The 14,578-nt window shown below is 34.2% G+C and overlaps 2 protein-coding genes across 2 annotated transcripts; both read right to left on the bottom strand.

Annotated features, from left to right (window-relative positions):
* Nucleotides 1–7,379: 7,379 nt before the first annotated feature.
* On the bottom strand, nucleotides 7,380–8,468 carry LOC122579150. Its single transcript, XM_043751262.1, has 2 exons — nucleotides 8,187–8,468; nucleotides 7,380–7,767 (listed from the first exon to the last, which is right to left on the bottom strand). The coding sequence occupies exons 1-2, from the start codon at nucleotides 8,356–8,358 to the stop codon at nucleotides 7,430–7,432; spliced, it is 510 nt and encodes a 169-aa protein (XP_043607197.1). The 5' UTR covers nucleotides 8,359–8,468; the 3' UTR covers nucleotides 7,380–7,429.
* A 1,510-nt stretch (nucleotides 8,469–9,978) lies between these two features.
* On the bottom strand, nucleotides 9,979–14,061 carry LOC122610768 (pentatricopeptide repeat-containing protein At5g14080). Its single transcript, XM_043783727.1, has 3 exons — nucleotides 12,387–14,061; nucleotides 11,686–11,948; nucleotides 9,979–11,579 (listed from the first exon to the last, which is right to left on the bottom strand). Exons 1-3 carry the CDS (start codon nucleotides 14,059–14,061, stop codon nucleotides 11,565–11,567), a joined length of 1,953 nt encoding a protein of 650 aa, XP_043639662.1. The 3' UTR covers nucleotides 9,979–11,564.
* Between the last annotated feature and the right edge of the window lie 517 nt (nucleotides 14,062–14,578).

The following is a 14,578-nucleotide window of genomic DNA, read 5'->3' as shown; positions in this document are numbered from 1 at the left end:
TTTATAGAAAGACAAAAATAGTATTAGTATATCATCGATATATATGAGACACATGTTTATTACTCAGTAATCAGTATATCATCGGTATGAGACACACGTGGTTAACCTTGTATTATATTTAAAACAAGCTAGTCAAATGATGGTAGGAGCCCTTGATTTTGTGTATCAAATTGATACCTAGCTAGCTACTCATTGTTGCCCTGCAAGGCGGTAATTGCTCCTAAGCGATTCCATAATGGAATGGAATATCAAAATCGTGTTCAAATGCTCATTACATAGCAAGTTTTTATTTAACATTTATGTAAATAAACATATTGTACAAATTAATGAATTTCCAATCTATGTAGCACCGAAACGGGTACGGGAACGATACGGGAACGGGGAACGGCAAAACTAAAAAATCCAGAATACGGGTACGGCAATAAAAAAATATACAAATATAAATTATATCAATTTTTTCATAAAGGAGACTTGAGACTTGAGATATTATGTATAATTATATATGTAGAACTGTATAATACATGCTTGATTAGTGATCACTCATTGAATATTTAGTGTTTAATAATTGGTTTTGGAATATAAAAAATTTAATGTTGATTAAATTGTATATAATATAACATGTTTGAGTTTGGGGATTAGAAAAAGTCCTTTAAAACCTTGATATTATTAAGAAACCGTATGGAAACTTCAAAGAAACGTTTTAGTATGTATAGAAAATTCTAGGGAATGTTTCATACATGTTTCGTACGAGGAAACGTTTCCATGGAGTTTCGGAAACAAGTACGGCTACCTGTTTGAAGTTTCGGTGCATCATAGTTTCCAATTATGCTATTTCCTTGTATCTATCTTCGATATTTTCATGTATCTTAGTATTCTTTATAAGCATGTCTAGTATGCATCAGTCTAGCTTGAATTTTTTTTGCTTTTGACAAATACTTTTAACAGAGGGTTTTGGATCTTGTGAACGCCAGCGCATCGAAGTAGTTGTATTTTTTTAAGGTTTAGTGCACCGAAATGTAATAAACTATGCCTAAAAAGTTATAGTTTCTATGAACTAAGCCCGGTCTTTATTTTATGCACGAACTTGTAAAAAATGTTTATATCATGTCAAATGCATACCTAGCAACTCATATTAATAAAGGTTTAGTGCGATAGAATGCAACTAATTATGCCCAAAAAGTTATAGTGTGCACGATTAACGTTTTTGTTTATTGTATGCTTAAACTTAGTAAAAAATGTTTATATCATGTAACTTTTTGTAACCGACCAATCAAAACCTTACACGTGGCATGTTCAAAAAAATTTCTTTTGCACGTGCCAACTCATATGGGCTGCCATGTATACATATTGCATGATTTGAACATTTTTACTAAGTTTATGCATACAATAAACAAAAATGTTAGTTCGTGCATACTATAACTTTTTGGGTATAGTTTGTTTCATTCTGATGCACTAAACCCTATTAATTACGTACGTGGCACCCCATAACAGCTGCTAAGTGCAAGTTTTTGATTGGTCGACCATACTTTTTGCATGATATAAACATGTTTTACTAAGTTCTTGCATATATAAGATAAAAGTCGGACTTAGTTCATACACACTATAACTTTTTGGGCATAGTTGGTTATATTTTGACGCATTAAACCCTATTTTCTTAGATTCTCTTAACTATTTGTAGCCAAACAAGGTTCCTACTTTCCACTTACTAAATAAAGACTATCACAAATTCAATTCTTCAATGCTAAAGACGTATTTAGGCGTAATTGAGCTGTCACAACATATCCTTATAAATCTTTATACATCTTTATAAATCTTTTAAATTATATAATTTTATCTCCAGTCATACAAATATTCTTACATATCTTTTTACCTACAACAAGAAACAAAAATATATTAAATAAAAATAAGTAATTAGGAAATCCTTAAAAAAGTCCTTAGTTTTAGATAAAATTCAACTACAACGGATATTCAATAAAACCAAAAGGCATTCAAAGCACCTCCATTGGAGATAACGTGGATGTAGTGGCGACTATAATCAAAGGGAGATGATATTTGTACCATGAATTTTGATTAATGTATCACAACGTACAACTTTTACAGCTGACTGTACAAATTAATAATGCACAATAATGATAAAAATATCAAAATAAGTGGTACAAATATCACTTCCCATAATCAATCAATATGGCAGAAAACTATATGAAAGTTTTGTCCGTATATAATTTGGAATTTATCTTTGCAAAAGTGGGTAGAAATTGCTAGTATATTGTTTGACTTATTTCTGGTTGTTGTGGATGTAATTGTATAGCGTGACTCTGACTTCGAAATATTAATTTCGTTTTAGCCACATGCATGTATGGATTTAAATTATGTAGTTTAAAACAATGTAATAAAGTTGGTCCGTGTAAGAATTAAGTTTACAAAAGAGTGACATATATATAATTCTCCATCTCCAGGTATATATGTGGCATATCTATAATCTCGCCATGTCATTTTTTTCCTACGTGTCATGTTTATAGACTCCATCTCTATTTGCTTGACATATCATCATCTTAGGTGGCATTACATCTATTCACTTTAAAATAACAAACGTAAAACATGTATAAAAGCAGCCTACGAGTTTTGAACTCACGAACAACTATATGAATGGAAAGTGTCCAAACCACTTAAGCAAAGATTAATTTTGTTAATTAATTTCAAACCCATAATATATCAAGTATAGTCTTACTGTACACTCAACGTATTAAATAGAAGCAAATAATATATCAAAATCAAAACAAACTCCAACTTCCATATATAAAGTTATAATGTTAATTGTATAACAAATCAATCAATAACATGACATTTTTTGAGCGCACGTTATATAAAAATTTGTAGTTTACTAAATATTTAGTAGAATGCATTCACTTTTTAATTCAATATTTTTTTATCAAATACGTCATATATTATTTGAGTTATCATGTAAAATATGAAGAAAAAAAATTCAAAACAAGACATTTGAAAACCAAAATTTTTTTTCATTCTCTATTTATAAAGCCATCAAACTCAAATATCTTTACCTTTTTACTTTAAAGTCATTTGAAGCCGCATAACAAGAGATGAAAATATAAATGGGTTGTTGTTAATCTTTGAACATTAAATATATTGAAGGACTAACATTTAATTGACGTTGGTTAAAGTTTAATGTGTATTGTCATCACTGATATTCATAGTTTTAAAAAGGTTATTAAGTCTATCTATCTACTATTACCGTTAATTAATTGTATGCTATACATGATTTACTTTTCCGTTGCGTTTAATCGTGATTATTACATATTTAATATGTTTATATTAATTATTATTGTTTGTGTTGATTAATAGTGTATTTTTTGCGTTTCCCGTGATTATTAATAACATCAACCTACACTACTTGACACCGCCACCGCCACCACCACCACCAACAATAGTATCATCACCGACACCACTAGACCGCCTTCCTCACCACCACCATCGCATTGCGTGGGTACCATGCTCATGTCACTTTAGTGTTACATGCCAGTATTTTTGTATTACATGTCAGTTAGTATTACATATGAGTTTATTTTTATCTAATATATTTCTAGACTAATTTAGGACACAAATAAGAAATTTAGATTTGGGTTTCTTATTTGCTTTAAATTATTATTATAACTTGAATGAGTTATTATGATAAGGGATGGTAATATAAGGTTGTTAGGTAGGTGTGAAACACTCATATATTGTTTTTTTAATCTATAAAATTCGTGAGGGCCTAAACATTTATTCATTAATAAGAAAATATTAAAAAATTTGTATGTGAGGGGTTCCACACCTAAACTTAGGTGCCAGACAACATTATATTCCTTTTTCCCTTATAATAATATGGTTGTTTTGTGATATATAATTTATGAAGAATCAATAATATATAAACGTGCAACGCACGGGGTGTATAAACTAGTATATATATTAGGCACGGGGTGTATACACTATGGCCACAAAGTGAACAATTAATGTATTGTATAAAATATTAGGATACGATTTTTTTTTTGTATAGTAAATATTAGGATATAGCGAGTAAGTAATACGTAGTATATATTTCATGTTTAAGTACAATAACAACATATATATATGTTGCAATATTTTGATAGAAATTGACGAACAAAAAGTAACTATTAGCATTTCGCGCTGTGAATAACCAATTGAAAAGGTGAAAGACAAAAAGTAACTAGAAGTAATTAAAAAAAACATACTTCCCAACCAGAAAACAACCACACACATGCTTGCTAATTGCTATCACCATCACACCCGAAACAGTGCGAGTGAGTGTGACAATGTTGAATAACATGTGATATCTAGTATTTATATAGGCTCTGCATATATAGTCTATATAAACCAATTTCATTTATTTATTATAATCAAATTGTACGTACACATAAATTTATCTAATTCCCGAACAAGCTTCATTATATCCAATTGACAACTATAAAATTCATAATTTTGTTTCTTATTAATTTCTTAAAATAATGTATATATATATATTAATCTTATTAGGGTAGGGTTAACGTGAGAACCACATATATGGAGAGATTCGTGAGAACCACTAGTTTTCCCTCTTTTTTTGTGGTTTTTTATTTTTTTAATTTTTGTTTTTCACTTTTTTCAACTTTTTTTTTTGTTTTTTATTTTCTTTTAACAAAAACCCATTCAAAAAAAAAATAATAATAAAATATATATATATATATATTTTTTTTGTAAAAAACCATATGGGTTATGCGTTAAGAAAACGTATGGATACGGTACGGGCGTTGCCCTACATCCGTTCTAAAGGGGTTGTCACCGGATGCATATGGAAATGGAATGGATTTGATGGACGGCGATCCAAGAGATGGTGACGATTGTTACGGTACGGGCGTAGCCCTTAATGCTAAGGGCAGACAAAGCCCTTAGAGATGATTTTCCAATGGTTCTCACGGTTCTCACCATATATGTGGTTCTCACTTGATCCCTTCTCAATCTCTTCATATCTTTATCTTTATTCTCTTATAAAGAAAATGACATCTTTTTATTTTAGGTAATTATGTCTTTAAATTAGCAGAATTATCCTTGACTTTTTATGTTTTGCCCTTAATGAATTACTCTATAATTTACACTCTAAACCTTTATTTTAATAATTAACATTTTAAGCTCTTATCATCTAAAAATTTCCACTATCACAATTACATCAACCTACACCACTTGACATTGCCGCCACCACCAATAGTACCATCACCGCACAACTATACCGCCTTCCCCACCACTTCCACCGCATTGCGCGATTACCATACTCGTATCATAAATATATTTCGTACGTACGTGTATTTAACAAAGGGCTTAAACATTTAAACCTAGTTAATATTAAGATTGTAAGATAATTTGGCGAGAGCTAAAAGTTTAGATTATTTGATGGATCGGTTCGGATATCGGTCCCTTTTAATAATATTCACCGGCTTCTACTACCGTTGTCAGTTGACAAACAGAGATAATGTTCACTGAGTGACCCAGAGGATATACAGGCCGATTACCATATGTTTTCTGGTCGCGCTATTTAATCTTGTAATAAGACATGTTTCATGTTTGTGTAGTAATCAAAGTAAATGCCATGAATGAATAGCGTATGGGCTTGGGCTTGGGTTTGGATTTGGGCTTGGGCTTCCCACTAGAATCTAAATCCATCCATGTATAAATGTGAGAAACCATACATTCGCGTTATTGATGAATGTTTTGAGAACTTAATTGGACGTTAAACTTGGTCTAATGAGTGCTTCACGGTTCAGACAGTACAATTTAAGTGGCTATCCACGGCCTTTAGTTAAGGGGGTCTTTTTTCGGGTAGTCTCGTCAATCATATCTGTTTTCTCAAAACTACTTTGTATGTTTGTATGCCCTGAAAAGTTATTGGTTGTTCACACACATCTTTTGAGGCCGATCAAATCTGAACTCACACACGATTACTTGACAAAACGCCTGTTTGCCCCAAAAAGATAGCAGCATAGATGGTATCATGCAGGGTGCATGATCTTGGGGCTTGACACCAGATCATGCGTGTTACTTGGCCACAATGACTCGTAGCTAACTGTAAATGAGTGAGCCTAAATAAAGCCGCCCGACTAGCCTATACATGGCCTAATTAATGCGCTAGGTTTAAAACGTTAAGAGTAAGCGTAGTTAGAAACATAGCCTACAATCCTTGGGTGATTTCGTGCTCCATCTAATTGGCTCAACCCACAACAGCACTAGTGAGATATTTTATTCATTTGACAAGTTCTTTAAACTTTCAGTTAAAAACAGGCTGCCTAAATTTTTTGGACTTCACTCAATATATGTTTCGAGTCCCTCAAACATGATGCATAATGATTTAATGCATCAACGAGATACACTCCTGTTTTTTAATTGACACATCTTTGATTATTTATTTTATATATATATATATATAAGAAAGATAATTTGAGATCAAAAAAAAAAAGTCCAAAAAAGGACTATTGATTTTCATAACGTACACACCATCATCATCATCTACTACGATATACAAGACTTTTTTGTAAAAACACTAAGACTTTCCAGCGACGGATCCACAGAAAAATTGCATGTGTAAGTTAACTTACACATGATTTGCTGGTGGGCCCGTCGCCGGAAAGTCTTGGTGTTTTTACAAAAAAGTCTTGTATATCGTAGTAGATAATGATAGTGTACAAAAATCAATGGTCCTAGTTGGTCTTAAAATAAGAGGTGGTCTCAAAATATCTCACTCATGTATATATATATATATATATATATATATATATTTGGGAGTATTGCTTTGTTCGCTTTCAATTACCTAAACAGAAGAAGATCGATGAGGCAGCAATGAAAATTGTATATTGAATTAAAGTTTAAATGTTTTTGCTAGAGGAGAAATCTAAGCCAAATATTGCATCTATGTTTGTGCTTACATGTGCTTTATATATAGTTTGTTTCTTTGATAATTTTGTCTCAGTTAAATGAATACACGTTCTAATGTGATTCCTTATCCTAACGCCGTCTTTAAAAGGGAGATAAACAAGCCGTCAATCTGAATATACAGTAACACAATAGACTCCTGAAGCTAAGCTATTGACGATCTTCGTTGTTGGCTAACTGTGAACAGGGTTAGGGAGATGTGGTAGTTCATATGATAGGCTAAACGAGTTGCAGTTTTGTTCATTTAAGATTTTTACTTTTAATCTCTATTGGTTCAAATAAAAAATTACCCAAGAAAGAAAAAAACGGGCTACAGTATTGGGTCGAATAACCAACTCGCCCAACCCGTCCATCTTGCCACCAGTAGAAGGAACTATGCAGTTTAACTAATGAGTAGAAATTGGAAGTACAGTTGTAATATGCCACTAGAAATTAAATGGTTACAAGGTGTACACAGCTACTTCCCACAGATTGCAATATCTTTCTTAGAAGGTCTAAAACTCAAGGCATACAAACTATAGATACATAAATTGGCTTGTTTTGATTTCACAGAGAACTCATTTGAAGTACTCAAGAAGGCAGGCACATTGCATGCCGGAGAAGTGCTTCTGATCAAGCTAGCCCTGCAGTTGTTAAGAAATTCTGCTTCTTTAGCACAGTTAATCCCATCAACAGCAGGTATATCCAGCTTGTACACTCCATATCTGTTAGTAGTCCTATTGACCGAAAAAGATATCTGCTCTGCAGTTCTTGGAGAAGCTACTTTAAATTTGCAATCTATCTGTACCTCTGCCCCTGTATGCATACATCATTAAAAATGTCACTAGCCACAAAGAACAGAACACAGTTTTACAAAATGTGCAATTATTACATGCTTTTTCTAGTGAAATGTCACTTTTACCGATTTACCATGCACATGAAAAATTTAGAAGCAAGTAGAATGAAGGCTGTAAATTGTAATGGTTAAATCAGTAAAATATATTGAAAGTAAACATTTATTCATGGATAAACTAAAAGAATAAGGTAGATACTTATTTTGGGACAGGAACGGATAGGGTACAAATAGGGGGAAATGAGATGATTGGGTGAGGTTATAGGCTGCTAATGAGTCGAGCTTTTATCGAGTAGACTCAAATTCTTATCTAACTTTCAAATTTACAATGCAGGATCAATATATATCTATATGAATTTGAAATTAGTTTGATTAATGAAACCTGGTAAGAAGTAGCTGTGGGTGGAGAAAGAGTTAGTGGAACAAGCATCACAGTAGACAACACCAACGACCGATATTCGGGGATCAGGATGTTTTGAAGCATCGACTTGGACAGAGATGGAGAGTATAAGTAGTAACAATGAAAAGAAAGAGAAAAATGTTGGTGATTCCATGAGAAATAAATTAGCTGCTAGCAAATGGCATTGGTGTTTGTGTTTGTTGTAGTGATGGACTGATGGTAGTTGTGAGTAATAATGTTTTACAAAAGTTATGGATAGATAGTCAAGTGGAAAAAACAAAGACATGTGAATGTTGTTTGGCATGATATGTAAGTAACAAAGCTTGGTTGCTTGTTACTCTTGGCAAATAGTTCTGCTTGCTTTCTGTCACTGATGAGTTTTTAATCATTTTTGTTTGGTTTTACTCGACAGATGAAAGCGATTTGTAGGTCAATTTAACAGTTCTGAGTTCCCAATGGATAATATTTCACTCTTACCGTGCAATAACTTGGATCTTATTATCAGCAGGCATGTCAGCAACTTGGTACCTTTACATACAACTTTTATGAAACTCATGTTCATGGAATTTGGTTCATAAGCATGTTATTGCGCAACTTAACAAATATATGAAAAATCACTAGAATAATAATGATTTTATATATCAAGATTTTGATTTTTTGTAGGTTGTTGAGAGTGGGTTAGGTGAGTCGAGAGTGGAGTATTAAAGAGTCATAAATGGATCATGTGAGTGGTGGGTGGGCTGATTGCATGAGTACATCTGGTTGAATTTAATGTAAATAGTTTGTCTTAATGTTATGTCATGTTACGTTTGTTAGTTTGTTTAGTAACTTCACGCATTTTATTTTTGGTCATTGTTCAGTTGGTGATTTTGTGGGTTACTGGTTTCTAGTTTTAGCTAGTTTTTCAGTATTTATTTACTTGTGAGCTTCTGTATTACAGTATTTAATTAGAAACATTTAGTAAAACCACTTGTGTGTGCTAGTGAGTTGTGTACTTTTGTGTAATTTATGATTCAAAGCATCTTTGCCTATTTGTGGGTGGGTTGGTTGGTTGCGAATGCCAAATGTAACACTTTCATCAGTTAAAATAAGGTACCAAAGTGACAATAGCCCAATGTACCACCATCACGACGTGACCATATGGTCTCACAGAAGTAGCTGGTTGACAAGATATATCCAAGTTTGAAACTTGCCAAAGACAAGTGGAAAACTATATCTATAATCCATGTGCTACGTGCTAGGATGGTGATTCACCGAACTAGAAAGCTTTGTGGTGTGCGTTTTGGGTATCAATGAATATATAAGATTAAGATGTTCTCACCCACTTACACTTTTCAAATTGTGGAACCCACGAAAAAGGTAACAGTCATGTGTCAAACATGGGGGTCCACAAGATTTTGAGGCAACTATGTATGAAAACTAAAATAGTAAATGATGATACTAGTATATCTCTGAAAATTTGATCTTAATGACCATTTTGTCCAAATATACAAAAATTTGATGATAATGAGCGTGCTGTGTTGTTCAATTTAAGAAAAGGCTTGCTTGCAAATGAAAAGCATATTAACCTAGTTCAAGATGTTTTGCTTACATTCTGCTTTTATTGAATACAAATTTCTTAATCAATTAATTCAAATGTTGATTTTTTTTAATTATAGAGTTTCTGTAATCTATACTTCTATAATTCTATACTACTATATAAAGATTATACAACTTTGTTGAAAAGTTAGAAAAAGGAGAGATGCAAAATGACCATTATACCCTTAATGAATTAACTTACACCATTGGTCCCTTATCTTTTAAAATATTTCATTACCCCTTTAGATCAATTATCTCTATATCAATTACATTTATATCAACCTACACCACTCGACACTGCCACCACCACCACCAATAGTCGCGCCATCACCACCTGTTGCCGACACCACCAGACCACCATAACCATCACCGCCGCATTGCGCGGGTACCGTGCTAGTGATATGTAACACAAGTTATCTATATCTAGGCATGCGTTCATAGAAGTACCAAATATATGGAAATGGCCTGATGGATGGGCTGAAATGTTTCCTAATCTCAGTAATATTGAAGTACCAAAGTCCAAATATATGCAGTGGGAAGAAGGACAAAATTTTGTGGCAGACTAAAATCAATCAAAAAGTGGAATTCTCTACCAGGCAGGCTTGGTATGATTTGAGGGATGAATGGCCAAATGTGGAGTGGAAGAATGTGGTATGGTTTAATCAACTGATACCTAGGCATGCATTCATTCTATGGTTGGCTGTACAGGAAAAGTTACTTACCCAGGATAAGATGTTTAATTGGTGTGAAAAAGTGGAGTGAAAATGTGTGTTCTGCAAGGAAAATATTGACAGTCATGAGCATTTATTTTTCCAGTGTGATTTTAGTAGGGAAATTTGGAAGAATCTTAGTCAGAACATGTTTCAAATGCAAGGGTTGGAAAGTCTTCAAGATGTGGTCAGAAACTTGGCCAAAGACAGAGTCATAAGCAAATTTGGAAAGGTGGTGAATAAGCTGGTTGTTGCTGCTGCTGTGTACTATATGTGGCAGGAAAGAAATGCTAGAGTGTTCAAAACTCAAGAAAGAAATTTGGAAACAATGTGCCAAATCATTAAGGATAGTGTAAAATTCAAGATAATGTCCATCAAAGTAAGGAAAACACAATATGTTGAAAGGATTGCAAGTATATGGGATCTGAAATGGGCCAACAGTTTTCTACTGGCCAAGTAAGGATGCAGTTTTGAGTTGGATAATTGCACGTGCGTATGAGAATACTGAGTCATGCAAGATGGGACTACTTGGTCCCATACTAGTGCAGTTTGAAGCTCATGGTGCTGATTGTTTTGCTTGGGCTGTTAATAACTTAATGTGGTGAATGGTTGTTATTTTGTCATTTCTGGTATTTGAATTGTTGATATAGATTGTGATATAGGTAAGTGGGATATGATTTTGAAGTTTAGGAGTAGTGTGGAATGTGGTACTTGGGCCTGTCCAAGTTACTTATTCATGTACATGTGTATTTTTTGGATATAATACAATTCATTTTTCACCAAAAAAAAAAGTTATCTATATCTATTAAATATGTAAAACGGAAGTGCTTGTGAGTTGACCCAACCCGACCAACTCCCTTCATTGCATACCAAAATGTTACCCGTCATGACTTGTTACCTAATACGTTCAGTTTGCCACCTGTACTAAGAAGCCTCGTGTGAACTGTGGCGTGAATGATATCACCTACACTTGGGACGAAGTCTATTCTTTCACTTTGTCTCACAGATATTGTATCCTAGCCCGGAGGAAGCAAACCCGCCAACATTCGAGGAAAACCTTGAACATGAGAGTTTATTCACTTGGTGCCTACAAAATTTTAGTAAGGATAAATAACTTATACAAACGCATAGTTCATTGTAGGAGTGAAAGGAGAAAGTAATATAGACACTGTCGATAAAAGTCTTGAGCCTACATGATTCAGCTGGAGGGTCTCAATCACTTGAATTATCTCTAAAATTGGTTGTGGTTTTGATGGAGAAGAAAGTGATGACAAAAACCCAGTACGAAGCTCGTGCATCATTGGAGGTGACATTTTCCCAATCATTTTTATGTGCTCAATAGCAAGAGGAACCTCTCCAGCATCAGCAAGACACTTTAGCAAGATCATGTTTGACTCTGAATTTCCGATAGTAGAATTGTAATCACGAACCAAGCTTGAAGCAGCTATAAAGTGACCTGCAACCAGATTATTAGCACACATCTACACTGCCCTTTCTCTTAAAGGTGTCAATTTCAACCCGTTCACTAATAAATGCGTTAATGTGGGATATGGCTTATCTCTAACATGTCAACTCAGGAAAATCAACTAAAGCTGAAACGGAATACAAAAGGTCAAACGGGTATTACCACTCTAATTTCAGAGAAGTCAGATTATCCTAATCATCTACTAATTCTTCATATCATTTAATGCATAAACTTATTAAAAATGGAAAAGAATATGTTTGTGAATCAATCCAACTCAAGTACCAAACATCCAAATGCACAGATTAAAAATACACATTTCAACCCGTTACCCAAGTTGCCAAATGCACCACCTTAATTATCTACTGTCCGTGACATGCTCTATACAGGGACATTTGTTGCTGTTAGATAAGTTCATGAATTCAAATATACCTTTCTTGCAGAGATAAAGAATGAATTTTCCCAGTAAGGTTCGTGCCATCTCTGCATCTTGTTCAAATGACTTTTTAAAGACTTCAAGGCCAGTTACGACTTCATTTTCTTGACAAAGCCCTTTGAGTAGGAACACATATGTTGTTGCATTGGGTTCTACCCGTTTCTCCAACATGTGACAGAATAGCCCATTAGCCTCTTTCACCTGACCTATTTCCACAAACTTTGATATCAATATGTTGTAAGTTCTCAAATCAGCTTCACATCCATTCGCAAACATCTCATCCCACAAACGTTTAGCAGGACGAACCATATTTTCTCTACAACATGCCTCCATTACAGAATTATAAGATACGATATCTGGACCCCACCCTTTTTTCTTCATCTCCTGAAGCACCTCATAAGCTTCTTTCACTTTCCCTGCTTTACAAAAGAACGAAACCATAATGTTGTATCTTTCTATATCCACAAAATACGCTTTGCCAGATAAAGTCTTGGAAACTTCTACAAGTTCAGCATGTTTTCCATGTCTACACAAATTTCTACTCAAATTAGTAAACGTAAGAAGAGTTGGTAATCTATCTTTCTCAACCAAATATTTAAAGAACCTTAATGCAGAAGACGGATCCTCTGCAGATACCGATCCTATCAATGCGTTTAAAACATCATCCTCAATCGGGAAATTCCCACTCACAATAACTTCCCCTATATCTCTAGCTTCACAAACAAGTCTTTCCGAAATCAACTGAAATATGAAATCTCTATAATCACTACCTCTCGGAGACACTCCAAGTTTTCTTTTCATCTTCAACACTTTCTCCACTTCAGCCACATTCCCAGTTTCCCTTAACGCTTCTGCAACAGCTCTATACGCCATAAAATCCGGCTTACAATCTTTTTTCCTCAACACATCCAATACAGACACAGCCTCATCCACCCTACCCGCAAAACACAGCCCGTGGACAACCAAAAGCGCAACAACCGACCCATTCACACGCTGCGAAACTTGCCTTTTGACATCATCTATAAACATCAAAACATCACCCAATTCAGAATTCCCACAAAACCTCCATATAAACACACCAAAACCAAGCGTCGTAACACGAACACCCCTAAGAAGCATTTCATCAAACACCTGGCGTGCATTACCCAAATGCCCATAAGACGATAAACCCGCAAGCAAAGCATTACAAATATCGACACCAATCTCACATATCATCCATCTAACATCACTAAACACCGAAAAAGCGCTCAACGCCTTCTGACCCGATAAATGCGAAGCGATAACGGACCGATAAGCAGAAGCACTGAGTACAATTTTCTGCATTTTGATTTCCTTCATTAGTTTATCAACTGTATTGAATTGGCGGGAAACGGATAGTGATTTGAGTATGGACTGATAAGAAATGGAAGTATGGGTGAAACCGGGTTGTTGGGCAGCCCAGTTGAAAAACCCGAGTGCGAGTGAATGGTGATTAATGAGAAACGGGTCGATGACCCGTGAAACGAGTTGCGGACTGAGCGAGTTGCGAAAAGCGAGTCCGTGGAGGGTTTGTTCGAGCAATGGAGTCCATTTTAGAGGCGGGATGGACTTTTGATGATTTGAAGAAGTGATTAAAGCTTTGCTTATTCTGTTTGCTAATTCGGTAGTTGAATGTTTTATATGTAACTGCATGGTGACACGATTTTAAAGTGTTTTAGACCAGATATGTGTGTGTATATATGGCGGGACTGGGAGTAGTCCCCTAATATGGGTCAAAAGAATAACCTTGGGCTCTGGGCTCATAAATAAGGATTTTTGGGTTCCGAATAATCTTCTTAAAATTTTCTTATTTTTCATATCAAAATCTCATCATACGAACTTTATAATAATAATAGTATAACTAATTTAATAACACCCTATAGGATTATCATTATCAAAACTCATCTTCATACAATATAGGGTTAAGTGCACGGAAATGTAATTAATTATAATCAAAAAGTTATTGTGTGCATGAACTTATAAAACAAAACCTCTATTGTATGTAAGGAACTCTGCTAAATGTTTATTGTATCATGAAACCGGGTAAAAGCTTATGTGGGTCGGTTAAGTGCATGAAAATGTAATAAACTATGCTCAAAAAGTTATTGTGTGCATGAACTTACAAAATCTCTATTATATGTAAGGAACTCTGCTAAATGTTTATTGTATT

This window comes from Erigeron canadensis, chromosome 8 (genome assembly GCF_010389155.1).
Source record: "Erigeron canadensis isolate Cc75 chromosome 8, C_canadensis_v1, whole genome shotgun sequence".
In the NCBI taxonomy this organism is placed as follows: domain Eukaryota; kingdom Viridiplantae; phylum Streptophyta; class Magnoliopsida; order Asterales; family Asteraceae; genus Erigeron; species Erigeron canadensis.
The sequence above is the reverse complement of the archived record's forward strand: the minus strand, read 5'-3'. Positions and strand labels throughout refer to the sequence as shown.

What these genes read in the sequence shown, in the direction of transcription:
- LOC122579150 (XM_043751262.1), bottom strand. Translation starts at nt 8,358, where the DNA reads ATGGAATCACCAACATTTTTCTCTTTCTTTTCATTGTTACTACTTATA. An exon ending in CCACAGCTACTTCTTACCAG is followed by an intron (nt 7,768 to 8,186) that starts GTTTCATTAATC and finishes GTATGCATACAG; the next exon opens with GGGCAGAGGTACAGATAGAT.
- LOC122610768 (XM_043783727.1), bottom strand. Translation starts at nt 14,061, where the DNA reads ATGCAGTTACATATAAAACATTCAACTACCGAATTAGCAAACAGAATA. An exon ending in TCTTTATCTCTGCAAGAAAG is followed by an intron (nt 11,949 to 12,386) that starts GTATATTTGAAT and finishes ATCTGGTTGCAG; the next exon opens with GTCACTTTATAGCTGCTTCA.